The sequence below is a fragment of the Budorcas taxicolor genome, chromosome 8 (genome assembly GCF_023091745.1).
Source record: "Budorcas taxicolor isolate Tak-1 chromosome 8, Takin1.1, whole genome shotgun sequence".
NCBI lineage: Eukaryota > Metazoa > Chordata > Mammalia > Artiodactyla > Bovidae > Budorcas > Budorcas taxicolor.
The window spans coordinates 86,684,858-86,703,890 of NC_068917.1; the positions used below are offsets into that span (position 1 = coordinate 86,684,858).

A 19,033-nucleotide genomic window follows, 5' to 3' on the forward strand; every position below is an offset into this window, starting at 1 on the left:
AATTTTCTCCTTATTTTTAGTACGAGTTTTATAGATTAGCTCTTAAGTTTAGGTATTTAATTCAGTTTGAGTTAATTTTTGTGTATGTTGTAAGCCTGCAGTCCAACTTCATTCTTATACACGTGAATATATCCAGTTTTCCTAGCACCACTTGTTGAAGAGACTGTCTTTTCCTAATTGAGTGGTCTTGATGCCTTTTTCAAAAATCGTTTGATTGTACATGCAAAGTTTTGTTTCTGGTCTCACTATTCTATTCCATTGGTCTATATGTCTGTCCTTATGCCAGTATCACACTTTTAATTACTGTAGCTTTGTAGTTACATTTTGAAATGAGAAAGTGTAGAATCCTCCAGTCTTGTTCTTTCTTTCAAATTTCTTTTGACTATTTGGAATCCCTTGAGATTCCATATGAATTTTGGTGGGTTTTCCCAGTTCTTCAAAATATTACATTGAGATTTTGATAAGGATTGTTTTGAATCTATAAATTGTTTTGGATAGTGTTGACATACTAACTTTTCCATCTTTCATTCATGAACACAAGCTGTCCTTCTATTTATGCGTATCTTCTTTAGTTTCTTTCAGGAATGTTTGTAGGGTAAAATATTTAAAATTTTAATCCTCTGTTTCTTTCATTATCAGTGTCAAAAATAAAGCATTATCTATTTAAGATAATGGAAATGAGCATATTTTTTACTTTTATTACTTTATTATGAAATGAAAAAACACCAATAATATTTGTTCTGGAAATAGGATAGAGACCAACTTGATTCTAATTTATAATTGATGTTGGAAACAATGTGGTAATTTTTATATACACACTTCAAACTTTTATTTCTAAAGCAGTGATAATTTTATATGCAACCACAAAAAAGTGTGGAAGCTAAGAATTTTGAATGGGGTTTGGGCAAGAGGAAAGTAATTTCAGGAATTTCAGTCTGGCAGCAGTGCCATTATAAATCATCACTATTAGATTAGAGATTAATTCTTATCTTTAAACATATCAGTTAATCATGTATCTTTAGAAAATGTTGCTGAGATGCTTTCTTATGAATATGTGGCCTATTTTCATGAACATGAATGTGTATGGGTGGTTGGGAAGGTGGTGTGCAATAGTAATGCCACAGAATTTGCTTTGTTTTCATATCTTATATTTGGATAAATTTATTGATAAGATTCATTCCTATAGTATAAAAAATATTTTGCAGGTATATCATAACTGAAAGACTTTACAGTGGAGAACTTTATGGCTATATTCTGAGAAACAGAGTGGACTTTCAGTTTTTTTAATAAGCATACTGATTTTGATGTGCTTAGCTTCCTAAAATGTTTTGTGGTAGACTTAGAATCTTGATTATTTAGAGTAAATAAATTTTTATACTACTTAACTAAAGCTTTTAATTGTGTAACCACAAAACAGAATAATTGAACATTACTATATTAGCTGTTTGTTAAGAGAGTAAAATTATGCTTTATTTGGAAAGTTTTGCTTAGGTATAAGACTATACCCTATTTCTCAGGCTAAGTAAAAATATAGTAGCTGCCTTAAAAGAAAGAAAACAGAGTTCCTACTTCATAATGAATAATGTATAAATCATAAAAGAAAGAAAAGTGAGAGATCCTTAGAAATATTCAGCTATTCAAAGTCTTTGGAACATATGCCTTAAAAGCTTTAGGGATCAAGTGGAAGCCAGGAAAGACAGTTGAAAGTTTCTTGGACTTATCTTTTAACTTTGTAACGCTTCTTAATTTGGGGTATTTATATAAAAACATACCCGTACTCTATTACGAACTACAGGGATTTTGTAATTCTGTTCAAATATTTTCACATTTCTGTTTTGAACTTAGAGATTCAATCTTACTTTTTGCTTGTTGTTATATATGAGACTATTTTTTAACATCCTGCTTAAAGCATAAGTTCCTTCAATAGTCAGATACAAAATTAATATTAAATATTTATGCTCCTTTAAACATTGTTGAGACAGATTATAAGTATGTGTGTACTTTAGCTATGCTGCATTGATGGTGGTTAAATGTATGACCCTACAGGCAATCTTTTTAAGCAGATAAAACTGTTGGGATGTTTTCCCAGGATGATGGGGTTGCCCTCCAAGCGTATCTCTTCAATGCGGTCCCGAATATAACTGGTGTCATTAGCCTTGCAGAATGTATCATCTGTAATTGAAGTTATGTTGTTAAACTGGAAAACAAAAGGGAAAAATTGTTTATAAACTCCAAATCATTCTTTTGTATGCTGTGTAATGAGGTCTGGCAGAATATTTTATCTGTCGATAAAAAGTGATTTTTTTAAATACTCTACATACTGTATATCCATCTTCATGGTGATAAAAACCCCTGTCTGAGCAATCTGAGCCTCCCTTTTTAAAGTCTACAGTATTACTTTGAAAGAACAGACTACTTGCTTTTTCTAAGAATAAAACTCATGTATGTAACAAATTTCTGAGTACAAATAAGATTATACTAGCTGGAAAATGTATCCTGTTGTAGAGTGTCAACTCAAAATGGGTACTGTGTCCTTGAATGTACTTTAAAAAAGTAAAAAGGACAAATAAGAATTCTTGTGATGGTGAAAGACCACTTTTAGTTTCTTTTTATTCCCTCTTCACTTTTCTATTACCTTTGATCTTGGACAATAAAGTCAGCTGGGAAGTCTCCAAAAGCAAGTGTTTACTGCTATTTGGAGAAAGAAACATAAACCACAGGTCTTAGTGTCCCCTAACTTCAAGTCCACATGTCAGATTAACTAGAAGATGCCAGGTACACACCTGGAGACAAGCCATTCTATAAGAGCAGACCTCATACCTGGTGTTACTACTGATCCTTTGGTTTTGCTCTGAATAGAACTGTGGTTTCTGGGCAAGAGAGAGCATTTGACTAAATATTAATTATTTTGATGGGCAGCATTTACATATAAGGAAGTGAATTTCCTAATGAATTGTAAGATTGACCCATAGTAATTTGAATTAAAGTCTGATACTATGAAAGGAGCAATCATACCTGAAGATGAATTACACGCAGACTTTCTGGTAAATTAAGAGGCACAGATTCCAAAGCATTGTGATCCAAGTAGAGGAAGGAGAGGTTATTCAATTTCTGTAAAGGAAAGGTGCTTTTGCTTGAGTTGATACCTGAGATCAGTGCATTTCTTCACGATTCAAGATATATACACATATATATAAGTATACATATGTATAAATACATAGATATAGACATGTACCAATACTATTAATCATTGGTATGGTAGTTTTTGATTTGGTGGGATTTTTTGTTTGTTGGTTTGGTTTTACAAGTAGTGTATTTCGGTCCTTTACAAAGGGCAATAGAACCCTAATGCATCCCCGTGTCTGTCTACTCATCTCACATCTGAATACCCAGTCATAGCCAACCTCAGCCCTCATGTCAATTTCTAGGGCTCTTTAAATTTGTCTTTGGAATAGGTGATGATGTTAATGCTTATGCAGGGTTGTATTTGGATCCTGGTACTTCTATAACCCCTCTTGAACCTCCAGAATTTTCCATTTCAGCTCCACTAACTTGTAGTAGAATGAATATTCCTAAGAGATGTGCGTGCTTGTTTGTAAGATATCTTCCAAACCAATGTATTAAATACATGGCTGGGTATGGTGTTTTTTTACCCTCCTAAGGGGTCTACATTAGATTACTCTTCATAATCAATAACCCATTATTGTGTATAACTCTGTAGTTTCAAGATACAGTTTCCCCTGACAGTAATGTTTTACCTTACTTTTTATATACATCCTGTGACAGAATTTGGATTCTTTTTTTTTTTTAGAATTAATTTGTTGTTATTTTAATCCTTTCTTAAGCATCCTACATGTGTGCTTAGTCACTCAGTCATGTCCAATTCTGTGTGACCCATGGAACCCACCAGGCTCCTCTGTCCATGGGATTTTCCAGGCAAGAATACTGGAGTGAGTTGCCATTTCTTATACCAGGAGATCTTCCTGAACCAGGGATCCAACCCAAGTCTCCTGCTTTGGCGGGTAGATTCTTTACCACTGTACCACCTAGGAAGCCCTCTTAAGTATCCTACGATCCATTATATAAGAATCAAATTCCTGTCTTCCCCAGTGGACCTCTTTACATGGATTAGAGTGACTTGATTTTACCAGCAGCTTTTGCAGCCTTGGGCATTAAGCAAAACTAGAAAATAACTGACTTTATCATTCTGATGCCAGTTTGTCATGAATCCCTTCTGTAATCCATGTGTAAAATATTCAAGTACTTCTTTTGTAAATGTTGACCAGCTCCTATAGGTCTTTAACAAATTGTGTATGTTCAAATTGCAAGCATTTTGTTTGTTTGTTTTTAAAGTAAGTCCAGTTTCTGAAAGTCCCCTAAGAATCCTTAACTTCTGAAGAACTGTTAGGAATTGTCAAAAGGAGCTACAATCCTGTATTTTGAGCAAGGTCTTCTGTTGCTAACCAGTAGCATGATTATCTCAGCCTTTTATCTGGGGCTTCTTCCAGGACTGGGAATGAGTACTTCAGATCTATGGAAGTCCTGGGCTGAGGTGATTACTTCTCTGTAGACTGCATTTTGAGACAGCCTGGCTACCTAAATCAAAGTAAATCACCTTCCCTTTTTCCTGAGCATTTATTTTCTTGAATGACTAAATTAAGAAATATATTTAATTTTTCCTACGTACAGAATTTTGTATTAGGTGCCATCATGGAATTCAAAAGAATATCTCCCTACAGAATTCTATGGTCTAATACTTTTAAGTATTAAAAATAAAATTCAGTCTTTAGAGCATGATTTTTCTGGTGTTTATGAATTACTAATACTGTAGGGAAGAAAAAACACAGGAAAACTCCCATTTTGAGGTTTTGGAGACTCTTGGTACCATGAGTCTTTGTCTATGAAATAAAGTGAAAATGAAGTCACTCAGTCGTGTCTGACTCTTTGCAACCCCGTGGACTGTAGCCCACCAGGCTCCTCCATCCATGGGATTCTCCAGGCAAGAATACTGGAGTGGGGTGCCATTTCCTTCTCCAGGGGAATCTTCCCAACCCAGGGATCAAACCTGGGTCTCCTGCATTGCAGGCAGACGCTTTAACCTCTGAGCTACCAGGGAAGCCCGTCTTTGTCTGTATAAATAAATATTTGCTGTGTGAACAAAGGAAAGAGATGTGACACCAGGTAGTCCCATGAAACAAAGTAAAGTTATTTTAAGTGAGGTACAGGCATAAGCTAGACTTGAATAAGCCTAATAATATCACTATTTATTATGTAATAGTTTTAAAACAAAATTCTAGGCTATAGTTTCTTCTTCTTTTATCATGTTATTATTGGCTGTATAACAATGATGCTATATTGTGCTCAGTCATAGGATAAAATACTTACTTTGAATGTATTTGCTTTGATTCCTCTACTCTTGATTTTGTTATATTTTGCATTAAATAAAGTAAGCTTGGGAGGGAGAACTGGAAGCTTCAGTAGTTGATTTTCAGCTAGTGTAAGTTCTTCTAACAGAGAAAGTTTTGAAAAAGTACCATCTTCTATGTCTTCAATCAAATTTCCCGTAAAATCGAGTCGTCTTAAGTTAGCTTGAAGGAAAAATATACAAACAATACATAAAAAATTTTTTTTAAATACATGAAGTTAAATTCTTAATTGTGTGGACTGAGGAAAAGCATTTATTTAACAGGTAATTCAAATTTCTTTTATTTTTAGTGCTTTGCAGAACATGTACAATTAATAGCTCAGTAAGTTTTATTGAATGAATACTCAGCATATACTCAGTGCTTGACACTGATGGCGTTTCTCACTGGAGTTCTAGAATTTCAGGTTTGGAAGGGAACTCTTAGTTAATAGAGTCCTTCCATCCTTTTTTGTTTGAATTCTCAGTATGCTCAAGTAATTTGAAGGAAATTCTTTGTTGCAAATTATGGAAAGCAAGCATTATGTTTGATTGAATAGAATCATGTAAATATTTTTGAATTTCTTGCCATCCTGTTGCATTGTGATTATGGGTTTGTTTTGTTTGTATTAGTTACTCAGTTGTGTCTGACTCTTTGCAACTCTATAAACAAACTATAGCCCACCAGGCTCCTCTCCTCTGTCCCTGGCATCCTGTCCAGGCAAGAATACTGGAATGGGTTGCCATTCCCTTCTCCAGGGGATCTTCCTGACCCAGGGATTGAACTCAGGTCCTCCTACGTTGCAGGCAGATACTTTACCATCTTAGCCACCAGGGAAGCCCCTGTGATTGTGGGTATGTTATCTTAATCTCTTCACGCCTTATTGCTTAAAAACAACAAAGGCAAAAATGTTCCCTAATTTGTTAACGTGGTACATATTGAGAGAGAAATTGAATAAGTGTGTGTATGTATGCATCACTTTTGTTCTGTCTAGGATGATTAGGAGATATGGTCACTTCTCACTATTTAAGGTAGTCATCTATAAAGTCGACACAAATGCTGAATTAGTGAATATGGAACCATTGCTCCTAGGCAATATACGGATTCGAGCCTTTCGTCACACATTTTCATCAGCCAACCAGAAAATTTTATGTGTGTTTCTTTTTTAAAGGCATCTTATTTAGTATATATTGTTGCTACATTAATATTAAACTCACGGCCAACAGCACTGTAACTCACTTAAATGAAGACTACTTAACATGTATTTTCTCTGGAAGGCACATCACAGCCTTCTTGCAGTTAGGAACAATATACAGCACTTCAGCACTATATTTAGGGTGTGTTTCAAACCGCAAAAAAGCCAAAAAATGAAAAGTGAACAATACTGCACTAAGTAGACTGTAAACGAGGTACTTGTTTAAAGCTGAAATAAAGGACAAAGCATCTTGTTCTACCTCACCTGGATGACTCACATTTTTTGCCACTGTACACATGCCTGTGAATAACCCTGAAAGTGCCAGAAGTATTTATTTTGGGGTTACAAATAAATTTTATAAAGTAGGTGAGTTTGAAAACATAAAATCCACAAATAATGAGAAACAACTGTATTCAATCAGTTGGAAACTACCAGCGACAGCATGAATTCAGTATGGTTAATCTCGTAAATGTGTAGTGGAGCCAGTGTGCATTTCTTGGTATAATTTTCTTCAGAAGCCCTCGACAAGATTGGAATATAGAAAATTTTTCTGGGATGAGTGATCCAGGACTTGGACTTGACTGCAGAAGTAGTTGCTGTGTGTGGCGCTCACAGCAACACTCTCCTGACAGGATACTTAAAATACCCCAACAGTGACTATCCTACATGTGATAGGCCACAGGTACCTAGAAACTTGTGTTTATATGAGTTAAATAACTAACATGAGTTAACACTAATATTTTATTTAAAATTAGCTTACGTATGTCCGCAAAATCTTTGGCGGTCAGCTTTTTAATTTTGTTGAATCGTGCATAAAGATAGGCTGATTCCTTTGGCAAAGGTGGTACAGCATCAATGTCAACTTCTTCACAGTATACAGAGCCACTTAAACAAACACATAGCAGGCATGTGGGCATTTCTGAATTGGGAAACAAAATCATAAAAATCAATCATTTAAAAATATCTGACCTCTAGTATTAAAATTCTTGCTATCATGAATGTTATTACTAATTTAAAAAGATACTTTACACAATTATAGATGATAACAGGAAAGATGTTATGGCCATATTAGCTAGTGATCTATATTGTATCTGGTAACTCAGCATAATTTTATTTTAAATTCTGTAATATACAATCTCTTTTATTCTCCTGTTTTGGCAATGATCATTTAATTGCTGAATTGATTGACAGTTACATTTCTTCATTTGCATATCAAAAAATCATAAAGCTGGACTTAAGGTATTATCACTTGGGGTAGTGCAAACACATTTCTAATGAGTTTGTTGTTCAGTTGCGAAGTCATGTCCTCCTCTTTGCAACTCCATGCACTGCAGCATACCAGGCTCCCGTCTCCTTCACTGTCTCCCGTAGTTTGCTCAAATTCATGTCCATTGAGTTGGTGATGCTATCTAATCATCTCATCCTCGGCCACCCCTTCTCCTTTTGCCTTCAATTTTTCCCTGCATCAGAATCTTTTCCAGTGAGTCAATTCTTTGCATTAGGTGGCCAAAGTATTAGAGGTTGAGCCTCAGCATCAGTCCTTCCAATGAAACTAATTAGTAAAATAAACAAAGTATGAACTTGGAATCATAGAGAATTTTGAGTTTTAGCTTCATAATAATCTCCTCCAGTCTCCCTTAAACTTAGATTTAAGTAAAAGTCATTTCCAGCAACAACAACAGCAACAAAAATTTGGAGTCATTGTGGGTACTTTTAGAATCCCATTGCACCCTGTATCATTCATTGCACTTACTTGTCAGGCCTTCAACCTGGAAGAGTTCCTTAGTCTTTGTTTTTCATATCTTTTTACTGTTTTGGAAATTTTTGAATTTTTAAAAAATTTATTTTCAAGGCATTTATTTTGCAGAATATCTTTCAACTGGGGTTTATAAAAAAGGTTCCTCATTTTTGGCAGGAATACTACAGAAATAAAGTTTCATTCTCTGTGTCATGAATCTGTCTCATTCCTCACAGTGCTGTCTTGGGTAACTTGGTTCAGTTGGTGTCTGCCATGGTTCTCACCGTGTAAAATTACTGTTTTTCGCTTTGTAATGAGTGTGTACCTTCTAGAGAAATTCTTTGAGATTCTAAACATCAGGTTTGTTATCAAACTTCCATGTTTTAAAACTCTAGTTTTCATCTATTGAAGAGTCTTACCTGAATCATTTACCACTGGGATAGTTGCCAAATAATAGTTTTTCTGATTCCATCATTTCTTCTACATTTGTTAGTTCACATTCTTATATGAGGTGGAATGTTCCCTCCTTATTTATTTTTGTAGTATGAACTTATGAATTCCTTATCCCATGGGTCATATGTTACTGTCATATTTATTTTGATAATCAAATTGTCCCAGATTAGTCTGGAACAACTCCTAAACTCTGTTTTATCATCCCATAGCTTTTTTGTGGTTCAGTGTTATATAATAAGTTGCACATATTTAACTTGTATAATTTATAAGTTGGCTGTCCATCACCACAATCAAGATAATTAACATATCCATCACTTTCTTCATACTCTTTGGTAATTATCTCTCCCTCACAGTAACCACTAATATCCTTTCTGTCATTATCTTAATATGTTAATATTATGAGTATATTAAGGACCAGAAACTTAATATATTATTTCTGAAACTTTTATATCAAAAGAATGCAGTATATACTCTTTTGTCTGGCTTCTTTAACTCTGCATAATTATTTTGAGGGTCATCTATTTTTGCATTATCAGTAATTCATTTCTATTTATTATTGAGTTCATTCCAATTTATTCCATTCTGTCAATAGACACAGTTTATACAGTCATCTCTTACATGTATTTGGGTTGTTTCCAGTTTGCAGCTATTTCAGAGAGAGCTGCTATGAACATTAATGTATGGACTTAATGCTTTCATTTCTCTTCTATAAATACCTAAGCATAGAATGGCTGTGTCTTATTATACATATATATTTTACTTTTTGGAAAAAGTCCTAAACTGTTTCCCAAAGTCATTGTGCCATTTTACATTCTCATTAGCAGTACATCTAAGTTCCAGTTGCTCCGCATTCTTTCCAGCATTTGGTATGTGTGGTTGGACTTTTTTATTTTAGCCTTTCAAATAAGATGTGTTGTGGTATCTCGTGTTTGAATTTACATTTTCCTAATGGCTAATGTGCTGAGCATCTTTTTATATACTTATTTGCCATCCACATTTTTTTGTGTGTGGTAAAGTGTCTGCTCATGTCTTTTGCCTGTTTTAAATGGATTTTTCATTAGTTTTGAATTATATATATTATATAGATATAAGTCATTTGTCAGTTTTATGTTTTGGAGAAAATGTTTTCTCCAGTTTCTGGCTTCTTTTTTTTTTTTTTAATTTTCTAATCAGTGTCTCTTAAAGAGCAAACATTTTTTATTTTAATGAATAATAATTGATTCCCTTATAGTTCATGCTTTTATGTTATGTTTCTTCTAGGTTCTTTTCATTTTTATATAAATTTTAAACTCAGCTTGTTAATTACTTAAAGCCTATAGAATTTTAATTGGGACTGCGTTGAATCTACAGATGAATTTGGGGAAAATTGAAATTTTAATGATACTGAGTTTTCTGGTCCTTGAATACAATGTATCTCTATCTATATATTTAGGTTTTTAAAAACATCTCTCAGCATTATTGTCTAGATTTCAATAAATCTTATACATCTGTCATACATTTATACATATATATTTTTTATATTTTGATTAAAAAATTAAATGTCTCTACTATTCTTTGAGAGCTTACTTATTTTCTGGCATGCTGAGATGTCCCATACCAATCCTTGCCCTTTCCCTGCCCCAGGTCTGAAATCAGCTATTACTTCAAGAAGTACTGGTCCATTTCAGTGGAGAATGGTATTTAGAAACCAAGATTTGGGTGTGCATGTGCTCATTGCTACTGGGATCTCATTGTTTCTAGGATCTTTCAGCAAAGAGGATGGGGAAATGTATTTATTTTTATTTTGCTCTCTTTTCATATATAATACAGAGAAGGAAATGGCAACCCACTCCAGTGTTCTTGCCTAGAGAATCCCGTGGACAGAGGAGCCTGGTGGGCTGCTGTCCATACGGTTGCACAGAGTAGGACATGACTGAAGTGACTTAGCATGCATGCATGCATTGGGGAAGGAAATGGCGACCCACTCCAGTATTCTTGCCTGGAGAATCCCAGGGACAGAGGAGCCTGGTGGGCTGCCATCTATGGGGTCGCACAGAGTCAGACACGACTGAAGCAACTTAGCAGCAGCATATATAATACATACATACACACGTATATGTCTTTATGCATGGACATACTACACATGTACACACATGTAAACATATATAATATACATGTACCATATGCTCATATAAAAACATAAACATACCATATGCATATATATACATATATACTCATACAGGGAAGCAAACATGTCTGTGTCTTTTTCTGTATATCTGTATACAGACCAGAAGTTGATGCTGATACCTTTCATTCCAGTCCATTCCACTTCATCTCCATAGTGTTTCTTCTAGCCTTCCCCCTTACCATATCTTTTAATACCCTTCTCTGATTATGAGAAACCTGACTCTCCTGATCCACTTTATATTTACTTTACTCAATCCTAGAACACACATTAACTAGTTTCATTATTGTTAACCTAAAGCACTATGGAAAACAAACCTACTCATTGGAATTTTAGTATTTGTCTACTGAAAGTATACATTGAAATACTGAGTTACTTCAGTTAGATTTCCCTTCCTGTAATGTGTTATGTTATTCATTTGAAATGCAATTAAGTTTGTATTTTTCTGTTTGTCAGTTTGGGTTCTTTTTATATTATCCTTGTTGATTTTATTTATGAATGTACTATATTTATTTGCTTATGTGAATATAGTATTGTTCTAAAATCAAATATGCACAGAAGGTGTGCTCAGAGAAGTTCTGCCACCTTTTCGCTGTACCCGTAGTTCCCGTCCCCTCCTTCCACCCCTAGTCCATCTGTAACCCGTAGGTAACTAGTCTCAGCTTAATTGCCCTTCTTGAATTTCTTTCACACAAATGTATCTTCTCTTATACCCTTTCATTTTTAGAAGAGACAGCATACTGTAGATACTCTTTTGCACTTTGGTTTTCTTCACATAATCTCTTCTAGAAATCAATCCATATTCATTATAGAAATCTTCCTCATTCATTTTTGCCACTGCATAAGAGCCTGGTAGGCTGCAGTCCATGGGGTCGCTAAGAGTCAGGCACGACTGAGCGACTTCACTTTCACTTTTCACTTTCATGCATTGGAGAAGGAAATGGCAACCCACTCCAGTGTTCTTGCCTGGAGAATCCCAGGGACGGGGGAGCCTGGTGAGCTGCCGTCTATGGTGTCGCACAGAGTCGGACACGACTGAAGTGACTTAGCAGCAGCAGCAGTATTCCCTAGGTAGATGTACCATACTTTATTCAACCACTCTTCAATTTATGAATAATTAGATTGTTTCCAATATTTTGCTGTTGCAAGCAATCCTTCAGAGATTTTGCATATGTATTTTCTTACTTTTGAAGATATATCTTTAGGATAAATTCCTAGAGGTCAATTGCTATGTCACAAAGTAAATGCATATTAGGTTTCATCAGATATTACCAAATTCCTCTCCGTTCTACCAATTTGCATTACTGTCAGCAACATATGTCAGTGTCTGATACCCCACAGGTTTTACCAGTAGAATATATTAATATATTGTCACACTTTTGTCAGATAGGTTAAAAATTTTTATCTCAATTTAAATTTACATGTGAGATTGAACACCTTTTATGTGTTTAAGGGTCATTTTAATGTCAGTTTGTGAATTGTCTGTTCAAACCTTTTGCCCATTTTACCCATGGATTTTTTTTTTATCAGTTTCTTTTTCCTGGATTTTCACTTGTTCTTTATAAATTAGAGATATTAACTCTTTACAGTGGTGTATATTGAAAGTATTTTTCTCAATTTTAAGTTGTCTTTGGCTTCATTTATGATGATTTTTGCCATGCAAATGTTTTTCATTTATGGAGTTAAACTTATTGGTCTTTTCTATTATCATCTCTGGATTTTGAGACATCCCACAGTCAAGTTATTGTCTACTGTTTAAATGGTTTCACTTTTTACATTTAGACCCTAATTTATTTGAAGTTTATTTTTCTATCTAAGAGGGATATAATTGTATCCCTTTTCAAGGTTGTCCCAGACTCAGTTTTTAAAAATATCATCTTTGGAATTTCCCTGGTGGTCCAGTGGTTAAGAATCCATCTGCCAATGCAGGGGACATGGGTTCTATCCCTGGTCTGGGATGATGCTGCATGGCACAGAGCAACTAAGCTCCTGAGCCACAGCTACTGAGCCCACATGCTACACCTGTCGAAGCCTGAGCACCTAGAGCCTGTGTACCGCAGCAAAGGGTAGCCCCATCTGCAACTGGAGAAAACTCACAGACAGCGATGGAGACCCAGAGCAGCCATGCATAGATGGATAAATATTTTTAAAAATAAAAACATCATCTTTGCTTCAGTGATTAAAGATGCTCCCTTTGTTATTTACTAAATTTCTATATGTATTTCTTTCTGTCTGTGGACATTCATTCATGCACCAGTATTATACTTATTTTAAGTATGGAGGCTTTAAAGTATGTTCTGATAGGTGATTTCATGCAGATCTGATCTTCTATCTGAACTTGAGGATCAACCTTACCCAACTGTTTAAAAAAGTTTATTGTTACAGATTTAGGGAGAACTACCATCTTTGTAATGTTAAATCATCCTATCCAAGAGCAAGAAATGTCTTTTAATTTCTTCCAGTCTATTTTCACTATGATGCTTTTCAAATTTCTTGAGATATATTTTCTGTTTTGTTTCATTTTAATTTTATTGTAGCACTATAGAAATTAGTGTTTTTTTTTTTATATTGTCACGAAATGATGGTTTGTGAGAGAGCAATAATAAACCAAATAGAAACTAATAAGTAGTACTTTGTAATTTGTTATTTTATAAGTTTGCTATTATTTTAATTGAAATGTACATTATAATTACTTACGTATATAACCACCTCTCCTGTGAATTTCTTAAAAGCAAAAATAATATTTTATTTACTTTATCCTCAGACTACATGTGAAAGTGAAAGTGAAAGTCACTCAGTTGTGTCCAGCTCTTTGCGACCCCATGGACTATACAATCCATGGAATCCTCCAGGCCAGAATACTGGACTGGGTAGCCATTCCCTTCTCCAGGGGATCTTCCCAACCCAGGGATTGAACCCAGGTCTCCTACATTGCAGGCAGATTCTTTACCATCTGAGCCACCAGCGATTTGCAACTAATTGGAATTTAACAAGTATTTCTTGAATTTATTTTATACAGATAGAAGCACACACTTTATAGAGGTTAAAGCTAAACTGAGCTTTGGTTATTCTTGAATGTTCCTGTTCCATGTTTTTCACTCATAATGTGGAATGGCAAATGGTGAAAATTCACAATATATCTGTTTGACTTTATCGTTGGAGATAAAATTCTACTGTTTGGATTTACTGTATCCTGATGCAATTTTGAACAATAACAAATAAAGTTCCATTGTAAGCTACTTTTTAAAGCTCTTTTAAAAAATAGGATAATAGAGTATTCATACTTACCATCATTTTCTTTCTTGGGGGGTAATTGCGTTATACTCTCATCTTTCTGTAATTGAAAACTTTTCTCATCGGGTACTATTATCATAGTTTCTTTTTCCTATTGGAAAAATAAATGTTTATTTACAATTTGGTAATTTGGGTATTATTTACAATTTGGACTGTAAAACTGAGGGATTACAGACAGCATTCTTCCATAAATGTTCTGGTTGAACAGTCCCTCCACTCTCCATTTGTCTATTAAGTGCTGTTGAATTCTGTTCCACTTCACAAATATTTTGGTCCCTGTGTTCATATTTAGAGAGACTCCTAAAGCAATGTAAAGAGAAGCAGAGAACTTTTTTACTTACTACTTTTTAGGGACCAGGAGATTTTGAAAGTATTCTGTAAACAGATTGATAAGATTGAAATCAGCCATGTGAGCCGACAGCTTGTTATAATAGGCCTTTTTTTTTTCTAAGCACCTGGGAAGCATGACTATATATACATATATTTTCAATATATACATATATGATAATAATAATACTAGCATATTAGCCAACTTCATTGAAAGAAATTGTAGTATTAACATTTGCTCATCTGTACTGAAAGAAAAGAATCTGTTATAACTGTTCACTCTTAAAATACTTATCATCTTATTTATAGTAAGAACTTTTGAAGGAATCAACATTGTTAAGTATTTGGCTGCATCTCTCATTTTCCATTTTGCGTGTGCGTGTGAGAGACGCATACAGACGCACTGTAGGCAGGCAACAGATCCTTATGCGTTGTATTAACTTTTTCTTTGTCCAGTGTTCATTTCTGTGTTCCAGTAAAACCACAAGTAATTACTTAGTCCCTGTACAAGCAGAATATGAAAAATGTGGTAGGAAAGTCATCTCTGTAGACAATGACAGTGACAGTTACTTGGTAAAATGATAGAGCCTAAATTGTTGAAATTGATTGAAAATCATGCTCCATATTAGTAGTTTTAATTTTTTGATACTGTGTAGTTGACATAACGTGAATTATTATGAAATCCTGTAGATACAAAATAAGCAGTACTCTTCTATTTATGTACTTGAACTACTTCTTCCTAAAATAATAAACCTTAAGCTAGTAATCCATCTTTATTTCTCCTAATACACATTTCTCCTATTTTATTTTAATATGCAAATAAATGGCACTATGTATCATGACTTAAATGTAAATCTCTGCTGATAAGAGATCATCTTTAAATTGAATTTTCCTTAAATTTTATATTTCAAATTTTAGTTTTCCTTAAATTTTATGTTTTGGTTGTTACAGATACTATTTGGTTATCACAGAGTCTGTTTATTAATTTGGGAAACATGCATACTTTAAAAATATAATTTAGGGACAGTTATTTTGAATTGTTTTGAATCATCTCAAGTGCTTTTCCTTTCTTCTTACCTTATCAGACACATTCAGAAAAAAAAACAAAAACATGCATTTAAATGGGTGACTATTTTAGAAATTAAATTTAGAGTAGAAATAAAATACCTTAGTACTTTTTCCATCCAGGTATTTATCCTCATAATCTTGGCTAAAAAAGGTTTCTTCAAGATTATCTGTTCCATAATCATAGATAATGCGTGAATCCTGCTGAGATGGTGGTGCTGGCTTTATCAGAGGCACAAACAGGAACAGGAGAAGTGTAGATTGCAGAGTCTTCATTTTAATAGAAATTAAGGTGACTGAAAACTAATAAGCTAGTGGCCTGCTGACTGTGGGACAATACTCTCTTTTTCCCTGGAAATAAAAATGCAGACCATCGAAGCAATATTTAAAAGCTTAGAGGACTTTTTGGCAGGGTATACGCAGCAGGGGCCAGCGAACAGTATTTAACCCTTTGTGATCTTTAATTAGATGCTAAAAGTTTTTATGTATCAGTGATATTTTGAAAAATAGTTTCAGAAATTGGTTTTAGTTCTTTTTCTATCAAAAATCCAAGCAATGTTGATAATTTCAGTTTTTTAATAATGAGGTACCTTGAACAAAGGTATGCAATTGAAGTCTTCTTAGAATACCTGTAATATAAACAGTTAAAATGAAGACCCATGATCCTGTCTCATGTGAGTTAAAAATATCATATTTCAGCTTTGCTACTTTATAAGAACTCCTGATTTGTATTGGTATGAGCAGAAACAAGTTCCAGGAACAGTTTTAAAACTTTAAATTTAACATTATGAAAAATAGTCATTAACACTTACTTTTAGGTGATACAGAATATTGAAAAAGCCATAATTTCAAATTCCTCAGTTTTATAATTTCCATAGATATCATTTTTAGTTAATAGCATTTCTTTAAAATTTAAGGTATGAAAAATGCAAAAATAGTATTGCAGACTAGAAAAATAATAGAACTTTAATCAGATTTCAAAGGAATGAAATGGGAAAGATTCTTTAAGGCTCACCACTGGATTTTATCTGGTGGTACACATTTTCTACTTTTTCTTAAGTAACTTCAGACAGAATCACTCAGAATTGCTAGTGCTGCATTTTAGATACTAGTTTGTCAAAAAAGTCAGTGGTTGAAATTAAGCATAACATGGTTTTGTGACTTTTGCAGCACGCTGTTCTTGCCTGTATGGACATTCAAGTTATGCGGTGATATACTTAAGTGCTTGTTAAAAAATAATTGTCCGAGGTAACTGAGACTTAAAAAGATTAAAGATTGCCTTTATATTTACTAAGATTGTTAGATGTCACATTTTAACAAACAATATTTAAAATAATATGTGAGAAAAGAGCCTACCGTTGTAGCTGTTTTGAAGTTTTTTGTGGTTTTCCTCAATAGATGGTCATGGCTTGCATTAGCCCCAAGTGGGAGGGTGAATGAGAAAAGCTGTGGAGTGATTTCAAACTGTTGAATAGAATTTCAGGGCCCAACAGCTTTAAAAGCAGTTTCCATGTGGTAGAGATCTTTGCCAACATTCTTTCTGCAGGGTGAAATGTAGTGTGTTGTACTAGAGAACTAAAATATTTGTAACTGCTGTACTCAGATTGCTTCCACTGATTATCATAAACTTATGTTATCTTTTACCTTGTGTAATAAATACTCATAGCACAAATTATTTTTTAGTTTAGTCATTTAAGGCCCACTTCCCCCTTTATTTTGTTAATATGTAACAAAAACTCAACTGTCAGAATCAGCTTTTTAAATATAAATGTTACAATTTGGGATTTGATTGTAAAATATGTTTTTGTTTGCTGAATGAAGAAAATAGTATTAATTACCTTAATATTATTTTTTTAGGTTGAAATGGTATTTAGATAACTATGTGAACATCTTTAAAGATTAATTTTATCACTGGTATTTTAGCAATCAAAGTAACCTTTCTTTCTCCTCTCAGCTGAAATTTCAGTAAGTGTGGATATGAATATTTTGTAAAAAAAAAAATGGAAAGTGAAAGAATACTGGTTAGTTTTCTTTTCTATTCAAAACTGGCTTTGGAGTTTTTTGAGTTAAAGCTTAAATAAACCAAGACATAAATACTTACATTTTTACTTGAATGTAAATGTTTAAATTTAGTTGTGATATTCTCTGATTTGGGTTGATTTTTTGACTTTAAATTCTTTGAAAATATCAATTTTATGACTTTAAAGTCTTTGGAAATATCTAATAATGAAATAACAGATATTGGTTTGTTTTCTGTTGTGTGGCAGGTTTAACGGGATGTTGAGAAGTGAACTGAATAGATGTTGAATAGATTTAGAGAATCTTAGAGGTTCATAGTTTACTATGGTATACACAGTTTTGTACTTTGTACTACAGAAAATTATTTTGTGGATTATAACTTTTTTTTCCTTGAAAAGGTATGACCAGTGTGTATAGTTTTATTGGCATTCATTCATTTGTTGTTATCATTCAGTCCCCAGTCATGTCCGACTCTCTGCAACCCCAAGGACTGCAGCACACCAGGCCTCCCTATCCCTTACCATCTTCTGAAGTTTGCCCAAGTTCATGTCCATTGCATTGGTGATACCATCCAACCATCTCTTCCTCTGATGCCCTCTTCTCCTTCTGCCCTCAGTCTTTCCCCGTATCAGGGATGTTTCTAGGGAGTCGGCTGTTTGCATCAGGTGACCACAATACTGCAGCTTCAGCTTCAGCATTAGTCTTTCTGATGAGTATTCAGGGTTGATTTCCTGTAAGATTGACTGGTTTGATCTCGCTGTCCAAGGGACTCTCAGGAGTCTTCTCCAGTACCACAGTTTTGAAGGCATCAATTCTTCGTCTCTCTGCCTTCTTTACTATCCAGCTCTCACAACCATATGTAACCACTGGGAAGACCATAGCCTTGATTATACGGACCTTTGTCAGCAGAGTAAATTCATTCATTTAGTAGAAGTTTATTGAGTGCCACTTTTCTGCCGGTACTGTAGAAAAATAAACCCAGACAAGCAAAACTCGTTTTCTCCCTTCAAGGAGGAAGAGTCTGTAAGTAAGCAAGAACGGCAGCAAACAAGTAATAGAAGGCACAGTGAGCGACCTGCTACACAAAAATATTCTGCAGTAATCTGGAAAAGGGTAAAGCCACTGAGGCGGCAACAGACTTACTCCTGTAGAGAAAATGAGGGGGTAGTCACGGCAGGAGCAGACCAAGGTAGAATTGCTCTAGGAATAGGAACAGCACATAGGTGGGGAGGATAGATCATTAAGATAATTTATAATTAGTTGTATATGGCTGGAGCTTAGAGGGAGAAAGAGAAGAGGTTAGGGGGGTGGTACATATTAAGAAATCAGACAGGGTACTAGAGGTCAAATTAAGGAAAAGTCTTTTATACCTTGCT

The 19,033-nt window shown here is 34.3% G+C and overlaps 2 protein-coding genes across 2 annotated transcripts in view; one reads left to right on the forward strand and one right to left on the reverse strand.

Annotated features, from left to right (window-relative positions):
* Positions 1-19,033, forward strand: part of CENPP (centromere protein P) — a 233,351-nt gene that overhangs the window by 69,404 nt on the left and 144,914 nt on the right. The gene's annotated exons all lie outside the window — the stretch shown is intronic.
* Positions 1,970-17,173, reverse strand: OGN (osteoglycin). Its single transcript, XM_052644666.1, is given in 8 exon segments — positions 1,970-2,197; positions 3,016-3,111; positions 5,386-5,588; positions 7,358-7,516; positions 14,241-14,337; positions 15,741-15,908; positions 16,995-17,047; positions 17,050-17,173. Coding segments are annotated over 8 exon segments (1,071 nt in total). The 3' UTR covers positions 1,970-2,026.